The sequence below is a fragment of the Cyprinodon tularosa genome, unplaced genomic scaffold, assembly GCF_016077235.1.
Source record: "Cyprinodon tularosa strain WSP-4 unplaced genomic scaffold, ASM1607723v1 ctg83, whole genome shotgun sequence".
Classification (NCBI taxonomy): domain Eukaryota; kingdom Metazoa; phylum Chordata; class Actinopteri; order Cyprinodontiformes; family Cyprinodontidae; genus Cyprinodon; species Cyprinodon tularosa.
In genome coordinates, this window is record NW_024039596.1 from 531438 (window position 1) to 550123 (window position 18686).

Sequence of the window (18686 nt, forward strand, 5' to 3'; positions counted from 1 at the left end):
GTGCCACCACCAGTGGCACCTAAACACTCATTCATCTAAAGTGCAGAATAGAGGAAAATGCACTTTCTGAACACTCTGGGAATGAATAATTCTGTGCACTTTTTGCTTCTTAACCAGTTTGGCTAGTGTCATTGCTATGTGTGCAAAGCATATCCAAGTAAGGAAAACTTTATTTTAATTTTGTAAGTTTTTTTATCAAGCTTGCTTAATACTGTGCACAGCAAACAACCTCAAAATATTGTTCTTATTGTTTATTGTATTTACTTATTGTATTTTAATTATTAATCAAAATATTTCTGTTGAAATTTGGAGTTTTTATTCTTGTGGTATCGAAAATGGTATCGAGTATCGAATATTTTCCTTAGTATCGGTATCGAGTTGAAAAGTTTAGTATTGTGACAACCCTAGTCACACTGCATTCACACATAAAAACACCACAATAAATAAATACATAAGGAAGCATGTTAAATGCGACAGTGGCGTTGGATGTAGGAGTTTGCCCTGAAATCGAAGGATTGACGGTTCAAGCCCCGACTCTGACTTTCAGTGTCATTGTGTCCTTGGGCAAGACACTTCACCTGCATTGTCTACTGATGGTGGTCAGAGGGCCCGGTGGCGCCAGTGTATGGCAGCCCCGCTTCTGTCAATGAGCCCCAGGGCAGCTGTGGCTACAATGTAGCTTGCCACCATCAGTGTGTGAGTGAATTAATGTAGTGTAAAGCGCTTTGGTCAAGTTTCCTAACTTGAATAAAGGCGCTATATAAGTGCATGCCATTTACCATTTACATTACATTCACAATAAAACTATTTTGGGAAAAAAATGTACAAAAACCCTTCTTTAAAAAGTCTGTTATCAGAATCAGAATCAGAAATACTTTAATAATCCCAGAGGGAAATTACTTTTGTTACACGCTCCAGTTACAGTTTTATATAATTATATCATATTAGATAATGAATAAATAAAAAAGCATGTCAGTTTAGTTTACATATTTAACACCATTGCCTATTCCACGATCTACTGCTTGATACTGTTTATTGCTTTAATGGAAAGCGGAACAAATTAGTTCTTATAGCGGTTCAATCTACAGGCAGGGACTCTAAGACGTCGACCTGAAGGAAGAAACTGATACTCTGAATAAAGAATATAAGTGGGGTCTGAGATGATTTTCTGGGCTTGTCTGGTTATTGTTGCATTGAAGATGGTCTGAAGTTAGGGGTGCTTCTTGACTCCCACCAACTTCATTGCTATTTGAGTCAGGCAAGTAAGTTTAGCCGTCATTTGGACAGTTTTATGAAAATACTACTGTCCTGCACTGCTAACATGAAACAGTCATGAAGGTCTTATATTTTCTATCTAGCTACATGAAGTGCATAACGTGACTACATGTTTGCTATGAGTCACAAGTGGTCCTCTAAGATGTCTGCACATTTAAGCTTTTCATAAAGTCACTTCGGTTTTTAAAGTTTTTATAATTAATTGAAAATTTTGAGTTTTGTGATGAAACCGTTATAAGTCAGTTATAACGGTTACATCACAAGAAGAATTAAAAACAAAAATAAATAATATGAACAGAAAGTCTGAAGTGGTGTAAAATAAAAGTATAAATTTTTACTGAAAAAGAGTGTATATGGCTATTTTATTCATTTTGATAGGTTGGAAATATATAAATATTTAAGTCTGATCACTATGACAACATCAACATTAAAAGGCTTCCTCTTAGCGTTACATTTCTCAGATTGAAGCCGGTCAAAAAAGAAGCCAAATAAGCATAAACAATGATCAAGGTTCGGAGCATCGGTGTCGACTTAAGGAAGCAAAGAGGCTCGGAGGGGCAATTGCAGCTTTTTTAGTTAAATATTTGTTTTGGTTAGCATTAGCATTGGCGGACCTGGCAAATGGCTGGCAGACAGTACAGAACATGGGTGGGACACTTAGGCCGTTTCTCAATATGTGTACTTGTGCAATCTCATTTTCTCATGTGCGGTTAGCCAGGGCTAACCACAGTGAAGTACTGTGGCTCTGATGGCGATTTTTTTGTTTTATTTGCCAAAATGTTCATTTGATTTGTGTTTATCTGACTGTGATATTTATTATTCCGCTAATACATGAAAAAAAAAAAAAATTATTGAGGTGAAATGTAGCTCATGACGAGCTGAGAGTGTGGTACTCTTCTGTTCCAATTGACCCATATTTATGCTGTGTGCTCCTGTTCTCCCCAAGCGTACTTTCCTTTGTTCTTCTCATGAAAAGGACATAGGGACCCCTATTTCATCATTCTGCTTCCTTCTCTCTCTATTCTCCCACTCTGCAGAATCTGTTAGTACAATCTCTTAACGTTCTGCTCTCTCTGCTTTTTCTCATAGTAGCTTCATCTGGTCTGTTCCTGTTTGGCTGTGACTCCATCCTGGAGAGAAATATAAGCTGTGCTGCTGCCATCAACACCTTTGTTTATAGATGTTGGAAATCGGCCTGTTTTCCAGTGTAGTCCTGTTTCTCTGACTGTGACTGCCTGCATGTTCTCTTTTCATCTTCTGGCATGGGAGCTGGCTCGGAGCTTGTCGGCCTGGCTGTGTGTTTCCTGGACGCCTTTTACAGCTGCTTTTTGTGTCTCTGCTTCTGTCTCCTTGAACCCCAGTCGGCCTCAGCAGATGGCCGCTCACACTGAGCCTGGTTCTGCTGGAGGTTTCTTCCTGTTAAAAGGGAGTTTATCCTCTCCACTGTCGCTACAAGCATGCTTAGTGTGAGGGATTGTAATTTAGTCAATGAGTCAATACAATCAACTGTTTTTCTTTAGATAGAAAACTTTGTATCAATTTGACTGTATGATCTGGTTGAACTGTAAAGTGCCTTGAGATGACATGTGTTGTGAATTGGCGCTATATAAATAAACTGAATTGAATTGAACATACTTAGCAAGAACACGAGTCTGTACTCGCGTTCTTGTGAATTGAGAAACGGCCTTACCGTCTATTAGGAGTCAAACTTGCAGCCATCCACTTTAAAGCTTCAATGGATTTCCTCTAATCCAAACCGAGTGAAAATTAGACATACTGGCTATGCAATATACCTAAAAACATTCCCGCCATTTACTGGGAAAAAAGGTTGGGGGGGTTCCAGAAATTGACGATGCCGCTCTCCTTTGTCTGTATCCTAAGCCAATAAAACCTTAGAACATCCTTCTTCTCTTTGAACAAGTATAATCTGGATGTAAGGACCTTTCCTTCTCAAATAAAGGCTCTTTTCTAATGTACACAACATAAACAAAATGTAGTTAACATCATCTTTCTTTAGGAGCAACAATAGCTGTAGGACAAACAGTTAAAATTTGTTATTTCTAAAATATGTCTACATTATCAATAGCCATCAAAATACACCAGTAGTCCACTGCAGTAGAGGCTACAGTAAAAAGCAGATTAATTTTTTGTTATCTTAAAAAGTTACGGCTTCAAACTTGATTCAGATTAGAAACTGGTGAGGATCCCAAACCCAGAATAAACTGGTTTAGAAACAAATACACCATTAAACTATTAAGGCCTAAGGATTTAAGATATTAAAACTGCAAAAAAATGATAATACTCCTTTTTCCACTTTTTTAAGGAAAGTGATTTATTAGGGGGGATTTTTTATGATGCATAAGCTGAAAAAAACTCAAATTATATCTGAACCTGCTTTATTGAAACATATCTAATTATAGCTTACACACATTGATTACTATGACCTTCATGTCCATGATTAATGTACATAATCTCTTGGTTCATGATGCAGAGGTGTTCAGGTGCAGAAAGTTTCGCTATAAAGCTATTTATCTGATATTTGACCCATTTCTCTCTGTTGCTCCATAAATTCATGCCTCCATGTGTTTATCTCACCTCTTTACTTGTAAACCCAACATGCTGAAACAAAAACATTAAAGCTTTTTCCCTCAGTCTCATAAAACCTGATTTAATTGTTGTTCTCGCTGGCAATGGCCACCTGAGCACAGGGTTCCTCCTGAACCTCAAATGCACCACCTGTTCAGGGTGGGCAGCAGCGAGGCAGCTGAGCGGATTTATATGCATGGCTTCCTCTGCTTATATGCAGACAGCATATACAGTATTCACGAGTAAACAACAAGAACATTTCAATTTTTCACTTTAAACCCAGCGTTTCATGATGCATTTAACAATAATAACATTTTCTGGTTCAGAAAAACAAATCTGGGGAGACAGAAAAAAAAAAAAAAAACAGCTTTATTTGTTTCACTTCAATGGTAAATGGTGAGCAAAACTCACCCTGAGTGATGTGGTGCAGCAATACCTGTCAATAATAACTAGGGATGCACGATATAATCGACCCCCTATCGGTATCGGCCTTAAAACTGAATATCGGACATCGGCCACCCCACCGATATTTAACCCGATATTTGATCGGCTTCTGAGTTTCTAAAGTCTAAAAAAAAAAAAAAAATACTACTTCTTCTTCTTCCTCAAAAACTTCTTTTTTACAGACTTAAAAACTATTAAAGACGAGGGAAAAAATATTGATACATTAAAATATCACAATATCTTCATATGCTGATATATTGCCATTTAAAAACACCATATCAATCTCTTTTACTGATGAAATATTGCTATATGTCATCGTTATGCTACGAAATCCCCCGAAAATTCACGAAATGTTGCCATATTTTTTATATGTTGATATATTGACGCGGTATCGATCTATTTTACTAACAAAATCTCACAAGAATTTGCAAAATATCACGAGAGTTTGTAACAGAACGATGAAATTTCACGAGATTTTGAAAGTAAAATAGATCGATACCGCCTTTTTAAAAATCAATTTGATATCAGCATATGAAAATATATTTGAGTTTATTATTTTTCAAAGTGTCAGAAATGGATAACAAAACTGCTATTTTCAATGACTACTTATTTTTGTCCATCTTTAACATCAGTATCGATATCGATATCAGCTACATGAGTTTTAAAATATCGGCATATCGGATATCGGCCAAAATCCCAATATCGTGCATCCCTAATAATAACTACCTGAAACATAATTCATTTTTTGTGTTATCTCCAGTTTTTTGGGTGATTTTTTTTCTTATGAAAAGAAAACTGGTGATATACACGTTTTTTCTTACATTAGTGACTAGCCTGGCAATGTTGCTATCGGACACAAAGGTAAAGTTAGTTTTATGTGCTATACTATGTATAGTTATTGTCAAGATATAGAGGTAAGTTGCTGCACTAATTTTAAAATATTTTAGACAGGGTGCAGCACAAGTCTATGATAAAGTTTACTGGTTTCATTGAACCTAAAACCACTTTAACATGTCAATCTGAAAACTGGTAAAATACTATGGAGACAGATATGTCTAACACATTTTTTACAAATACACATATGTGATTCATACATGCATAGGACAGGATCCACAAATGCATAGCACGATTCACGCAAGCATAACAAATCCAGACACACAAAGGACAAGATTCATAGACACACAGAACGGTTAAGCAAGCACACAAGATCCACACATGCACAGAACAAGATCCACCAAAGTATTTCTGGTCCACAAACAATAAAAAATTAATTTACAATGTACCAGTGGTCTTTAAACTTCACTGCATTTGTGTGATGATTTTTGAGACTCCCGTGACGTGCCTCGACACACAAATGCATTTTTTTAAACATGGGAGGGTTTGCCACCAAACACAAAGCTCCCTGTATAAACCAATCACAAGAAACCATTCCACGTGGGAGGACTTACCCCAGATCCCACATCCTCCCCTCCGTTCCGCCCCGCTTACAAACGTTGTGCGGAGCACTTGCGCACTCAGATTAATTAGAACTGTTCCAAACATCACCGTCCACTTACAGTATGTCTTCTCCATCGTTCACCCATCAAAATACTGAGCTGAGCTATTTTTAATTCCACTGCTGTCCGGCCAGGTGCAATCACACCAAACAGGAAAAAGAACGGCGAGAAGATCCACTTTGCAAAAGTAAAATATGGTACCGACAGATCCGTAACTAAATATTTGAGCATAATTCTTATATAATCCCAAAACCTAAGACCGTTTAATTAAATTATTGGATACAAACTATTGGTAGCTCAACTTACCAGGAACAAGGTTTCTCATCTCGTTCAAAATATTTATTTTATACCGAGAGGCTTAAAAATGTCATCAAATCCAGTCACAACAGCTTCCAAGAACGCATCTCACAACTTCAAAAGAAACTTCTTATCGCACACATGGATGAAGAGATGCTGAGTTTAGAGGTAGAGAACAAACTAATTTTGTATGATTATCCCTATTACAAAGACCACGAAACGTGTGATTGATGCTGATGGTGAGATTTATTTGTATCATATTAAATTAAGCGTTCATTACTGCATGTTTTCCACCCATGAATTAAATAATAATATAGCTCATTCTCTCCTCGAGCTCCGAGGAAGTTGGAGTGGAGCAGAACAGGAGGAATTGTGCAGGATGCAGGCTTTGCTTTGCGCAGGCGGTCTGGAGCGGATACGAAGGATGTGGGATGTGGGGGTAAGTCATCCCTCGTGGAGTAGTTTCTTGTGATTGGTTTATACAAGGGAGCTTTGCGATTGGTGGGAAAACATCCCATGTTTAAAAAAATGTGCGTATGGAGGCTCATCAGGGGAGTCTCAAAAATCCACACACAAATGCAGTTAAGTTAAGACCATTGGTACGCTGTAATTTCATTTATAATTGTTTATGGACCAAAAATACTTGGCGAATCTTGTTTTGTGCATGCTTGAATCGTGTGCTTGTGTCAGTCGTTCTGTGCATCTGTGAATCTTGTCTGTCGTATGTGACTTTTTTTGTGCTTGCGTGAATCCTGTTGTGCATGTGTGGATCTTGTCCTGTGCATGTATGAATCACATATGTGTATTTGTGAGACTGATCGAGCTCCATAAAATACTGGTGGTATTTGAGCTTCTACAGCAAGACTGAAACTGCTTATTGATGGTAAATGGTAAATGGCATGTACTTATATAGCGCCTTTATTCAAGTCAGGAGACTTGAGCAAAGCGCTTTACACTACATTCATTCACCCATTCACGCACTGATGGTGGCAAGCTACATTGTAGCCACAACTGCCCTGGGGCTCATTGACAGAAGCGGGGCTGCCGTACACTGGCGCCACCGGGCCCTCTGACCACCATCAGTAGACAATGCAGGTGAAGTGTCTTGCCCAAGGAGACAACGACACTGAAAGTCAGAGTCGGGGCTTGAACCGTCAATCCTTCGATTTCAGGGCAAACTCCTACATCTGACGCCACTGTTGCCCTGATGTGCAGAAACTTCTCAAGTTCAACGGGAAATCATGCAAATTGTATTGAATTGGGGAAACATCCTTATGTAAAGGGAATGCCAATAATAACAACATTGCCAAGATGAAGAGGAATGTAGCAGAGAAAAACTGAAGCCCAGTTTGAACAAGGGTGTTATCATGACTGCTTTCATACTAAAATTAAGTTTTCTACTTTTGGATTGTTAAAGGAATAGTACACCCAAAACATGATTAGCCTTCATTTTCTACTCACCCCCATGCTGAATAACACTCTGGAGTACTTTTTTGATATCTCAAATGCATCTGGAGATCTGGGAGGCTTCTTGCTGTCTGCTGACATTTCATGCTGAAAATCCTAGGAAATCCTATACACTACTGTTTATGCTCTAAAAACATTCTAAATGACTTTGTTTCGAGTAAATTATGGATGCTACCCACTCAGGACACTTAGAATACATTGGACGAGCAGTATGGAGGAATATTGACACGTTTTTTGTGGACTTTTATGGACCTTTCTGCCTCGGGCACCATAGACCTCCATTATTTGAATGTCAGCAGACAGCAAGAAGCCTCCCAGATCTCCAGATGCATTTGAGATATCAAAAAAGTACTCCAGAGTGTTGTTCAGCATGGGGGTGAGTAGAAAATGAAGGCTAATCATGTTTTGGGTGTACTATTCCTTTAAGGACCTAAATCACATAGGGTAGGCCCAAAAAAAATACGACTTATAACATTAAAGGATAAGGTTAAGGGATCATTTATGATTTAGTTTTAGCTAATTTAGCAGCAGTTTTATTTTAACTGGATTTACATTTTTGGTCATATTGGGTTTAAGTGGTTTTATTTCTCTTTGGAAAAATAGACTTTAAAGAGAATTTTTTTGTTTTGAATTTGATCTATGTTTAAAATGTACGATTGGCTTACTAAAAAAAACAACTAAATGAAATGTTTTCAGGCCATAACACTGGGAATTTGCATCTAAACCCCTGACACCATTTTCTAGTTAATCAGCTGCTTGTTCCATTTAAAAGGACCAACCCAAACAGCCCTTTCACTAATTTCACATTGGATTTATAGAGCAGAAAGTGTAACATAATCCTGAGATCAAAAAGAGTAATGAGTAGTTCTGGCAGTTCAGAACACCTTCCTGCTCTGCCTAAACCATCTGGACACAACAGGAGAGAATTACTCAAAGCCTCCTGTGAATGCACTGCCTGTTTGTATGTAAGGATGCAGCTCTCCGCTTCATAGCATTTGCATAGTTTAACAATCGATTAAAAGTCCATATTTGCTGTTGGGTTTATAGTCTTTATCGAGCCAGAATGTATGTTTGCGAGCGTTACTCAGATCTGTGTTCACAGCTTTGAAATTGAGAGTTTTCATCAGGAAAAGTTAATTTACTGCTCAGCAGCCTGTTTCTATTTTTAGCCAATGTGGTGAATAAGTGTGCTCAATAAAATGTAAAGCAGGTTGTTTTAACAGTTAGGAATCAGCACCTTCAGATTTTTTTTTTTTAAGTTGATGCCAGAGGTGGTGAACTGTCATTGACAGTGGGGCTGTGATACCAATTACAGGATAATCACACCAAAGCTCCAAACAATTCAGCTTGTGGTTATTGATATATGCCTATAAAATAAAGACCAAAAACCATTTCAGAATCATAAAGTAGGGTTATATACACCAAGATGTTGTCCTTGATGCTCTCCAAGCTTACATCCATCATGGGCAACACCTTCCACCCTCTGCACCAGGCTGTAGAGGAGCTGAGCAGCTCCTTTAGTGAAACATTTTTACACCCTGTTTGTAAAAAGTAGCGCTATATACAGTCCATCCATCCATCCATCCATCCATCCATCCATCCATCCATCCATCCATCCATCCATCCATCCATCCATCCATCCATCCATCCATCCATCCATCCATCCATCCATCCATCCATCCATCATGCTTATCCAAAGCCAGATCACGGGGGGTGCTGGTGCCTATCTCCAGCTGTCTACAGGGGCGGGTTACATAGAGGAGAGGTGGGTTACATACTGGAGAGGTCTCCAGTCTATTGCAGGGCAACACAGAGAGAAACAGGACAAACAACCATTCACAAACACATTAACACCTTAGGAGAAAATAGAGAAGCCAATTAACCTAACAGTCATGTTTTTGGACTGTGGGGGGAAGTAGGAGTACCCGGAGAGAACCCACGCATGCACAGGGAGAACATGCAAAAAGACAGACGTGCAGAAAGACTCCGGGCCAAAAAAAAAAAAAGAGCTGTCATATGTAGATGCACTGTATATACTGTATATATCCCCATGCACCTTTTTCTTCCTTTGGCACATTCTACTTCTTTGACTGTTTGAGCTGATATAAAGAGTAAATTTCTCCACTGTGAGATCAATAAAATCAATCAATCAATCAAGCGTCTGTCCTGATGTGACTATGCTCCTTTCATTTAAACCATTTGGTGACTTTTTTCGTTTGCCATTAGTTGTGCGGGGATTGATTACAGGTTTTAGACTGTACACAGAGCATTAGCAAAACAATATCTAATTATTGCTTTAAACGTTACCTTGGAAACTACAGATGGCTGATAAAGTGTTGAATTATTGGCTGTTTTATGTCAAATTAATTATATTTGTTTTTCTTTAAACTGCTTTCTCTTTCATTCCTGGCTGAAGTGAATTAGCTGTGATAAAGCGAGCTGGGACACCATGTTCACAGCGACTGTCATCACAGGTCAGTAAGCTTATGACCTTGTTCACGCCTGGCTTTATCGCGCCTCAAGGGTGATTTGATCACAAGTAGACTGCCTCAGCTACAGGTGCGAACGCACACACGACACACAGAGGTCATAGTGACATCAGAGTTCCTGGTTGACATTTTGTTCCAAGCTGCAAAAAGACCAGACCACTTAACAGGGTGAACACCATCGCTAACCAGCCGAGGAAGGACAAATCTGATGAAGAAAGGAGGAGAAAGTCTTTCACCATGCTGGACATAATGTAGGATTATCATTGGTTGACAACAAATACAGATGATTGTGTCAAAAAATAATGGATCTCTGCATTTACATGCCACACCAGTTCACATTTTGTTGTGTTGCAACCACAAAGATAATACATTTTATTGGGAGTTTATGCAACACAAGGACCTCTGAGTTTGAGCATAAATGCAAAGTTAAAGGAACTGTTCCATTCATGGTTTTAATTGCATTTTTAAAATATATCTCCCTGCTAGACAGTAAGGTTCTAGAAAGTCTTCTGCTCTTCTTCACTAAATAGTTTGAATGAATGGAGAATCGGCTGCACGGTGGTGCAATTTGAGGCACTTCTGCCTTGCAGAAGTTCCTGGGTTCACTTCTTGGCATTAGGTCTTCTAGTAAGGAGTTTGCATGTTCTCTCCGTGCATGTGTTGTTTTCTCTGGGTACTCCAGCTTCCTCCCAGAGTCCAAACAAATGTCTGTTAGGTCAAACGGTTCCTTTAAACTGTGTTTACTTATGTGTGCATGGTTATGTATTATTGTGATGTGCTCCAAATAACATGATTTGTAAGTGGATACTGGAAAAATCACATTTTGTAATTAAAAAAAGGAAAAAAAATGCAATCTAAAAATGAAATTTTAGATTGCATTTTGCATTAGATTATATTTTAGGTTTTTCCTATTAAAATTGTAAACATTTTATTTTCATTTTTTTTTCTTTTTTTTTTTTTTTACAGAATATGGATTTTCAATTTTTTTTCAAATGTATTTTTTTGTGTGCAGATTTTATATTTTTCAGTTTCTGTTTTTCCGATTGAATTTCATGAATACATTCTTTTTTTTCTTCACTTTAAGCCCAATGCAAACATTCTCCCTTTGATGCATATATTGACTGATAGGATGTTGTTGTTAATTTCCAGCAGACCAATAGCAATACATTTTCACTCCTTACTCTAGAGCAGTGGTTCTCAAACTTTTTCTGTCATTCCCCACTTTGGACAAGGGGGAATTTTCAAGCCCCGCCTGTCCCCATCGCCCCAACACAATGCTAATGAAATATTCAACAATCTTAAAATGTTCCAATTTTATTGAAGTAACAAGTAGTATCTAAATACAAATCTACATCAAATAACAGCAAGCTCAAAAATAAAGAAAATAAAAATGCAGCTGTGTCAAAATTTGTATCAAGCTCAAAGATAGAAAAAATTAAAGTGCCACTCTGCAATCTGTTAATAAAAGAAAAGAAGTGAAATCCATCTGGCAAGACAGGTCTATTTATCCCTGCATTAGTGGCTGCAATGAGCCTGTTTTGCATTGCAGTTTCTCAAAACGGGGTTGCAGGCTTGATACTGCCACTCTCAAGTCATGCTCAATGTTCTGCTGAGATCTGTATTTTGTTTTCATTGAAGCAGCAGCTGAAAAGCCCATCTCACAGAGATATGATGTGGCAAAGGGAAGAAGAATGCACACAGCTCTCTGCCCGATGAGTGGATACTCGCTCTCCACTCCTAACCAGAAACATGAACATGTGGCTGTGTGAATCAAACGCCGTTATTTATTTAAGATAAAATATTTCAAATTCAGTTATTTATGATCAACCTGCGCCGTCAATCCCGGCGCATGTGCGCTTTATTTGCAGTCTGGACGCAAAAGTTAAACATGCTGTGTCTCTGCTCTGACTGCAGCGCTGATAGGGACTCCTGCAATAGCGGGGGAGAACGGGGTTGGGACGGGGGAGGCGCCCCACGGCAGCACCTGCCGCTGGAGGACAAGAAAAGGAACGATACGTGCTTTCACGTAAGAGTCTCCAAAAGGCGCTAGATTTGTTTTTTTTTGAAAAAGAGTCGCTGGAGGGGTCTGAAATATAGCGACAAAGTCGCTGAGTTGGCAACACTGGGGAGCGAAAGTTTATTCTGTTACAAATAATATGCCGACGTCACGTCAATCATTATTTTGGCACTTCAGTTCCAGGTGAAATGTTTCTCATATCTAATGTTCTTTTAATTAGACTGCATGTAGGCTAGTAATGATTACTTTGTGGGTTTGATTGGTCTAAAAAGCGGCAACATACAGCTATAAGGACAGTTTGCTCTCACACATTCTACATTTATAGTCACACACACACACACACACACCGGAACTTGGCGCGCCCCACCTGTCACGTCTCAATTCCCCACCAGTGGGTCGCGCCACACACTTTGAGAACCGCGGCTCTAGAGGGAAGCTCGCCCCAAGAGGTGTGGAGAATATGAGCCATAAAATGAAATTTTCTTTAAAAGAATTTTGCCTTTGCATCACATCTGCTGTTATCTGATTGATTCTAAACTGTTTCCATTGACTTTGTTAGTCCCTCTACCTGCTAAGTAAAGTCCAGGTTAACATTAGGTAAGGCAAGGCAAATTTATTTGTATAGCACAATTCAGTACAAAGACAATGCAAAGTGCTTTACATGATTAAAATACAGGAAGATAAAAGCAAGTAGGAAAAAATAAAAAATGCAGAAACAAAAAAGAATATTAAAAACAGTTGGAATAAAGAAAATATGGTTTAGTTGAACTGTTTAACTATAACAGTCGAAGGCAATCCTAAATAAATGTGTTTTTAGTCTTGATTTAAAGGAACTCAGGCTTTCCGCACTTTTACAGTTTTCAGGAAGTTTGTTCCAGATAAGTGGAGCATAGGAACTAAATGCTGCTTCTCCATGTTTAGCTCTGGTTCTAGATATGCAGAGCAGGCTGCAGCCAGAAGACCTGAGTGGTCTGGAGGGTTGATACACTGATAGCAAGTCTGTGATGTATTTAGGTGCTAAGCCATTCAGAGATTTATAGACTAACAGAAGTATTTTAAAGTCTATTCTCTGAGATACAGAGAGCCAATGTAAGGACTTTAGAACTGGGGTGATGTGCTCTACTTTCTTAGTCTTAGTGAGGACACGGGCAGCAGCATTCTGGTTCAGCTGCAGCTGTCTGATCCACTTTTTAGGCAGACCTGTGAAAACACCGTTGCAGTAATCAATTCGACTAAAAATAAACGCATGAATTATTTTTTCCAGATCATGCTGAGACATTAGTCCTTTAATTCTGGAAATGTTCTTCAGATGATAGAAAGCCGACCTGGTAATTGTCTTTAAATGCTTTTGGAGGTTCAAGTCTGAATCCAGTACTACACCTAGATTTCGGGCCTGATCAGTGGTTACTAGCTGAAGCGACTAAAGCTGTGTGCTAACTTTAGATTATTAGAACATTATACTAGAATAACTGAAGTGCAGGCTTACCCTATTTTTTATATAGTCTGATTGAACTGGCTATTTCTATTCGAGGGGATCAGAGTTAAGAAAACAAGGGCACCACTCATTTTTTATGTTTTTATGTATAACAAATTTAGATAAATTAAAACGTCACCCATTCCTGCTCTGGTCTACGGAAGAGGATTAGGGCCACTGAAAAAAAAAAAAAAAAAAGTAAACTGATTTTTACATTTTATTTCAGTTTAACATGGGAAAAAAGTAAGAATTCTGAGATTAAAGTCAGAATTCTGACTTTTTTCTCAGAATTCTGAGACTTTTTTCTCAGAATTCTGACATTAATCTCAGAATTCTGATTGAATTCTGACAATAAAAAAAGTCAGAATTCTGACTTTTTTCTCAGAATTCTGAGATTAAAGTCAGAATTCTGACTTTTTTCTCAGAATTCTGACTTTATTCTCAGAATTCTGACTTTTTTCCCATACTATACTGAAATAAAATTAAAAAAATCAGCTAACTTTTTTTTTTCTTTCCAGTGGCCCTAATCCTCTTCCGTACTGGTCTGTTACATGAAGTCCCAACAAAGTTTTAGTGTCAGTGGGAAAATATGCAAAAAATAATGTTCAGTGTGAAAAAATTGGGAGAATAAAAGCCAGACATTACAGGTGGCTATATATATAAAGTCTGACCCTACTTGTGCTGCTTAAAGCCATGAAAATGTGGTTGTGTTATGAATAAAAGGGTCTGCCATAGATGTGGTTAAGGCAGCTGTATCCGGCGCTGTAGAATCAAATATTTCTCTCACTGTTTTAACAAGATTAAAGTACGGATCAGTGAACCCAGAGCTGTGAGAAATGGCAAACTGAGTACCTCTGCGGCGCTGCTGAGGCCGGTGTCGGATTCGGAGGCTCGGACCTGCAGGGTGTGCAGGTTGTGACCGCTCTCGTAGTCGACAGACCTGGTGAGGCTCAGAGCGCCGCTTTCCTGGTTGATGCTGAACAGGTTTCCAGGGTTGATCAGTAGCATGTAGGACAGACTCTTCTTTTGGAAGGAGATGGCCTGAACCACAGCAACACTGACCGTAAAATAAAAGACACAAAGAAAGGTTACAAAATTTAGAAGAACAAAAAATGATAATTGTTTCTTATTTCAGGTCTCTGAAGTCCCAGCTTTTCCACTTCCAAACACAACAATCATGACAGACATGACATCAAGTTGAAAATAAAACAACATACATTTTTGACTTAGTTATTACCGGTTTTATTTTTATGAGACGAGACAAAAACTAGATGAACATTTGGATGATCATTAATTAGGCAAACAAAAATCAATAAAATTTGGAGGCATTTTGGGTGTAATGTGTCGGTTCAAATCTACAACAATGCTGCTATGCGTCCTGTGCTTATTTAGCCCCGCCCCGCCGCCACCTGAAAGCTGCCGCTGCATGATGAAAGGACCTATTGATACACATTAAATACCAATTTAATGTATCTATGTCTATGTCTATATCTAAAGAAAAATCAAATGTATTTTAGTTATGTGAGCATAATGAGAAGGACACCTCCCGCAGCAGCATATGGCACTGAGCTTGTTGCAGATATTTTTGATTTCAATCAAAAACCGCCGAAGTGGCATCACTGCGAAATTATTAAAAAATACAACATGATGACATTTGAAAATTTTATAAATTTCTCATTTTTAAAAGCTATTTTTAAATGCCTTAATGGTCTTGCCCCTGAAGTAATCTGTAAATTTGTTTTAAAGTAAGCAAATGAAGGAATCAGGACAAGAGCTGGAGCTAGTGGGAACTGCAGGATTAAAGGATGTCGGACATCTATGGTTCAGTCCGCCTTCTCAGTGAAAGCATCACATCTCTAGAGCTCTTTGCCTCTGGAGCTTAAGTCACAGACTGATATTCGACTTTTCTCTACAAGATTGAAAAAAGTCAGAATTCTGACTTTTTCTCTCAGAATTCTGACTTTAATCTCAGAATTCTGAGATTAAAGTTAGAATTCTGAGAAAAAAGTCAGAATTCAGATTTTTTCCCCCGTACTAAACTGAAATAAAATTTAAAAATCAGTAAATTTATTTTTTATTTTTTTGCTCTAATCCTCTTCCGTACCTATATAATGTAAAGATAAGGTAAAGTTTATAATGATATTCAGTTTTTCTTCATTGTCAAACATTATTCACGTTAGATATGTGCTTTACATTTGCTTTTACATATCCTGATTATATTTCTGGTTTCAATTTTTGCCGACACAAAATAAAGGCAACCAAACAAAAAAAAAAGTCACTGTGCTGAAAAATTTGCATAGGAACAGTGTATTTTAACTTGTTTGTATAAATAATCATGACTCCGTGTTTACTCATTTATTTCAGTCGTGCCTGTTGTTTAGATATCTGAGCCTGTCTGAAGCATTTTGGGGTTTTTTTAAGCGTGAAAAGCGTCCTTTAAATAAACTTGGCTTGTCTTGCCTAAAGTGTAAACATGGACATAGGTCAGAGGCAAGCAGCTCTACATCTGTGTTTCCAAACATTGAGTGAAGAGTGACACGCTGGTGCTGCTCTTAAACTCGGCCGTTTATTCTGAGCTCAAAGGTGCCATGGTTAGAGCCCGTTAATCAATCTGATTAAAAAAGGAACGCATGCATGCAGACACATGCGAGGGCATATAAAAAGCCATATAATGGTAGCAGAGACACCGAAAAAACCCATACTGAGATACACCCACACAGCGCTCAGAGGGTGGCATGGATACTTGGATATTAATACAATGTGCTTTGCGCCAGCAGCCCTGGGGGATTCAACACACTCACACACTCCCCTTCATGTTTATCCAGACCTCACTTTTAATAAATATTTGAATTTGCCACACTTTCAAATTCTCAGCCTCAGGCCACATCTGGGTCCTCTTCATCCATCCCACCTCCTTCCTTCTACTCCTCATCATCGCTCTATCTCCCATCCTCTTCTTCTTTTCTATTTTCTCCCTTCTGCCATCCTTATTCTACCTCTTCCTCTTTTCTTTTGTCTCGCTCTTCGGGGCTCATCTTCTCATGCATCACAAGAAATGCAAAGCAGAAAAACGTCCTTTTCCAACACAGCCATATTCACAAAAGCCATAAATATTTTATAATACTGGAATGTAAATGAAGGGATTGCATGTGTGGAAGGGAAAACATGAATTTCTGTAAATACCCTTTTTCACAGTACTATAAGTTAGCATTTATTTATATCATACAAGTGTGGCACTTTACATAGCCACTGCACATACAGCATGTTCCCACTGGATAACTAAAAGCTGCAGCCTATAGACTCTGAATAATAGTTTTAGCATTAATATGTCCAGCCCTGTCAGTTTATTGGCAACAAATGTGCAAGAAGCCTCAAACAATCAGACTGACTGATGATTCCTGTGGACATCAATATCTAAGAATTTCCAAAGATTCCCTATAAATGTAGATGCAGACTTTGATTAAGCCAATATAACACTAGTTATCTCCTAAACCATTACATTGTGGAAGTTTAGGGTTTGTCCTCCTTAAAGAAGAACTTCCGCATCAATCTGAAGAGCCTATAAATGTGTTTTTGTCCACGACCGTCCTAACCTGACTCCGGCAGATGGATTTGCTCCGCATATCCATCTGGAAACCTTCCGTTGAAGTAATTTTGGGAAGGGGCGAAAATACTGGTTAGCTATGTTGGTGATAGACGGGCCAAATAAACCAATCAGATCAACGAAGCATATGACGTACTAACAGAGTGACGACGAAAACACAACCACAAGCAAGGCTACTCTTGCCTAAACCAGTCGGGAGAAGAGCAAAAACATCTTTTTGTTGGGATCTGGAGGCTGTGTCCATCTTGCCCACCAGAGAGCGCAGAGGATCCCTTCCTGAGTGCTTGTACTCACCTGCAACACCTGTCTTCCATCTGCTCATCAAGAGGACTCCTACTTAAGGAGGAGGAGACTGACACTCCAGCGCCAGAGTGTTTGCCAGTAATGGTACCAGCAAAACCTGAGCCAGTCTACCAGATCTTGCCTGATTCTTGTGAACCTGTCTGACATTGTTTTCTCCCTGTCTCTCAGAACGTGACTTGCCTGGAAACCTGAAACACTGAAGAGAGAGACCTCAACCTGGAATCTGCCTGCCTGCACTCACTTTGCCTCTGCCAAGCTCTCAGTTCTCCGCCTGCCTGCACTCAGTTCAATCTCTGCTAGCCCTCAGCCCTCTGCCTGCCTACTAGCCTCTGGACTCTCAGCCCCCCCCCCCCCCCCCCCCCCCCCCTGCTGATCAGTTCCACTTCCAAGCAGGTATTCCCCCATCATCTGATAAACAGCAGTTTACCTGGAACTCCTCTAACCTCTCTGTCCTCCTGAGTGGAGATCCAGCCGTGTCCAGTCTGACCACCCAAGTTCCTGTTCACATTTTATTCACACCTTTTGTCAATAAACCTTTTGAACTTTCCTCTAAACTCCGTGTGTTTCTGCATATGGGTTAGACATCTAATCCCATCATGACACTTTTCCTCTGAGAAAAGCCTCCAGATCAGTGTTTTGCTCTTTCAGTGAAGAAATACTCTGTAATTCCGATAAAACCTGCTCGATAGCCACGCTAACGCTACTTTCATCGGCTGAAGCCACCATGTTCTTTAGACTGAACTGTCGCGCTTCTCGTTGCGTCACACCTCAACCCGCCTCAAAGCCAACGCTGATTGGATGTTCGTTTGGTGAACGGCTCTAAATTTTCTTTAACGGAGAGTCTCCAGACTGATCTGCGAGTGAAACCTTGAAAGCTCGCGAGATCAGGATGGTCTCACGAGGCTAGGTAACCACTTGGCAAAAACTTTAATTCAGGGTTGGAACGAGAGCAGGAAAGTTATTATCTTGTTTAAACATCTCTATCAAAGTTAGAAAAAATATTTTAAAAAGGTAGAGGAGCCATAAATGGTAGCGATAGAAACAAAGAAATTATCAAATGTTTCTTAAAGACAGAGATTTGGATCCTAAAAACATATTTAATCAGACAATCTCACAATCTCAGTAATATTCACTGCTATTTTTGCATATATTGTTTTATTAATATTTGAAGGACTGATCAAAACATCAGAACCTCAAACTATATAGTGAGATGAGCAAAGAGATTAAAGGACTG

At 38.9% G+C, this 18686-nt stretch overlaps 1 protein-coding gene across 1 annotated transcript in view; it reads right to left on the minus strand.

The window, feature by feature from the left end:
* The window catches only part of si:dkey-22o22.2 (neural-cadherin), a 254121-nt gene that overhangs the window by 111017 nt on the left and 124418 nt on the right, over positions 1–18686 (minus strand). Inside the window, exon 4 of the mRNA XM_038272450.1 lies at positions 14398–14602. Within this exon, the coding sequence (XP_038128378.1) occupies positions 14398–14602 (205 nt within the window). The remainder of the gene's footprint in view (positions 1–14397; positions 14603–18686) is intronic.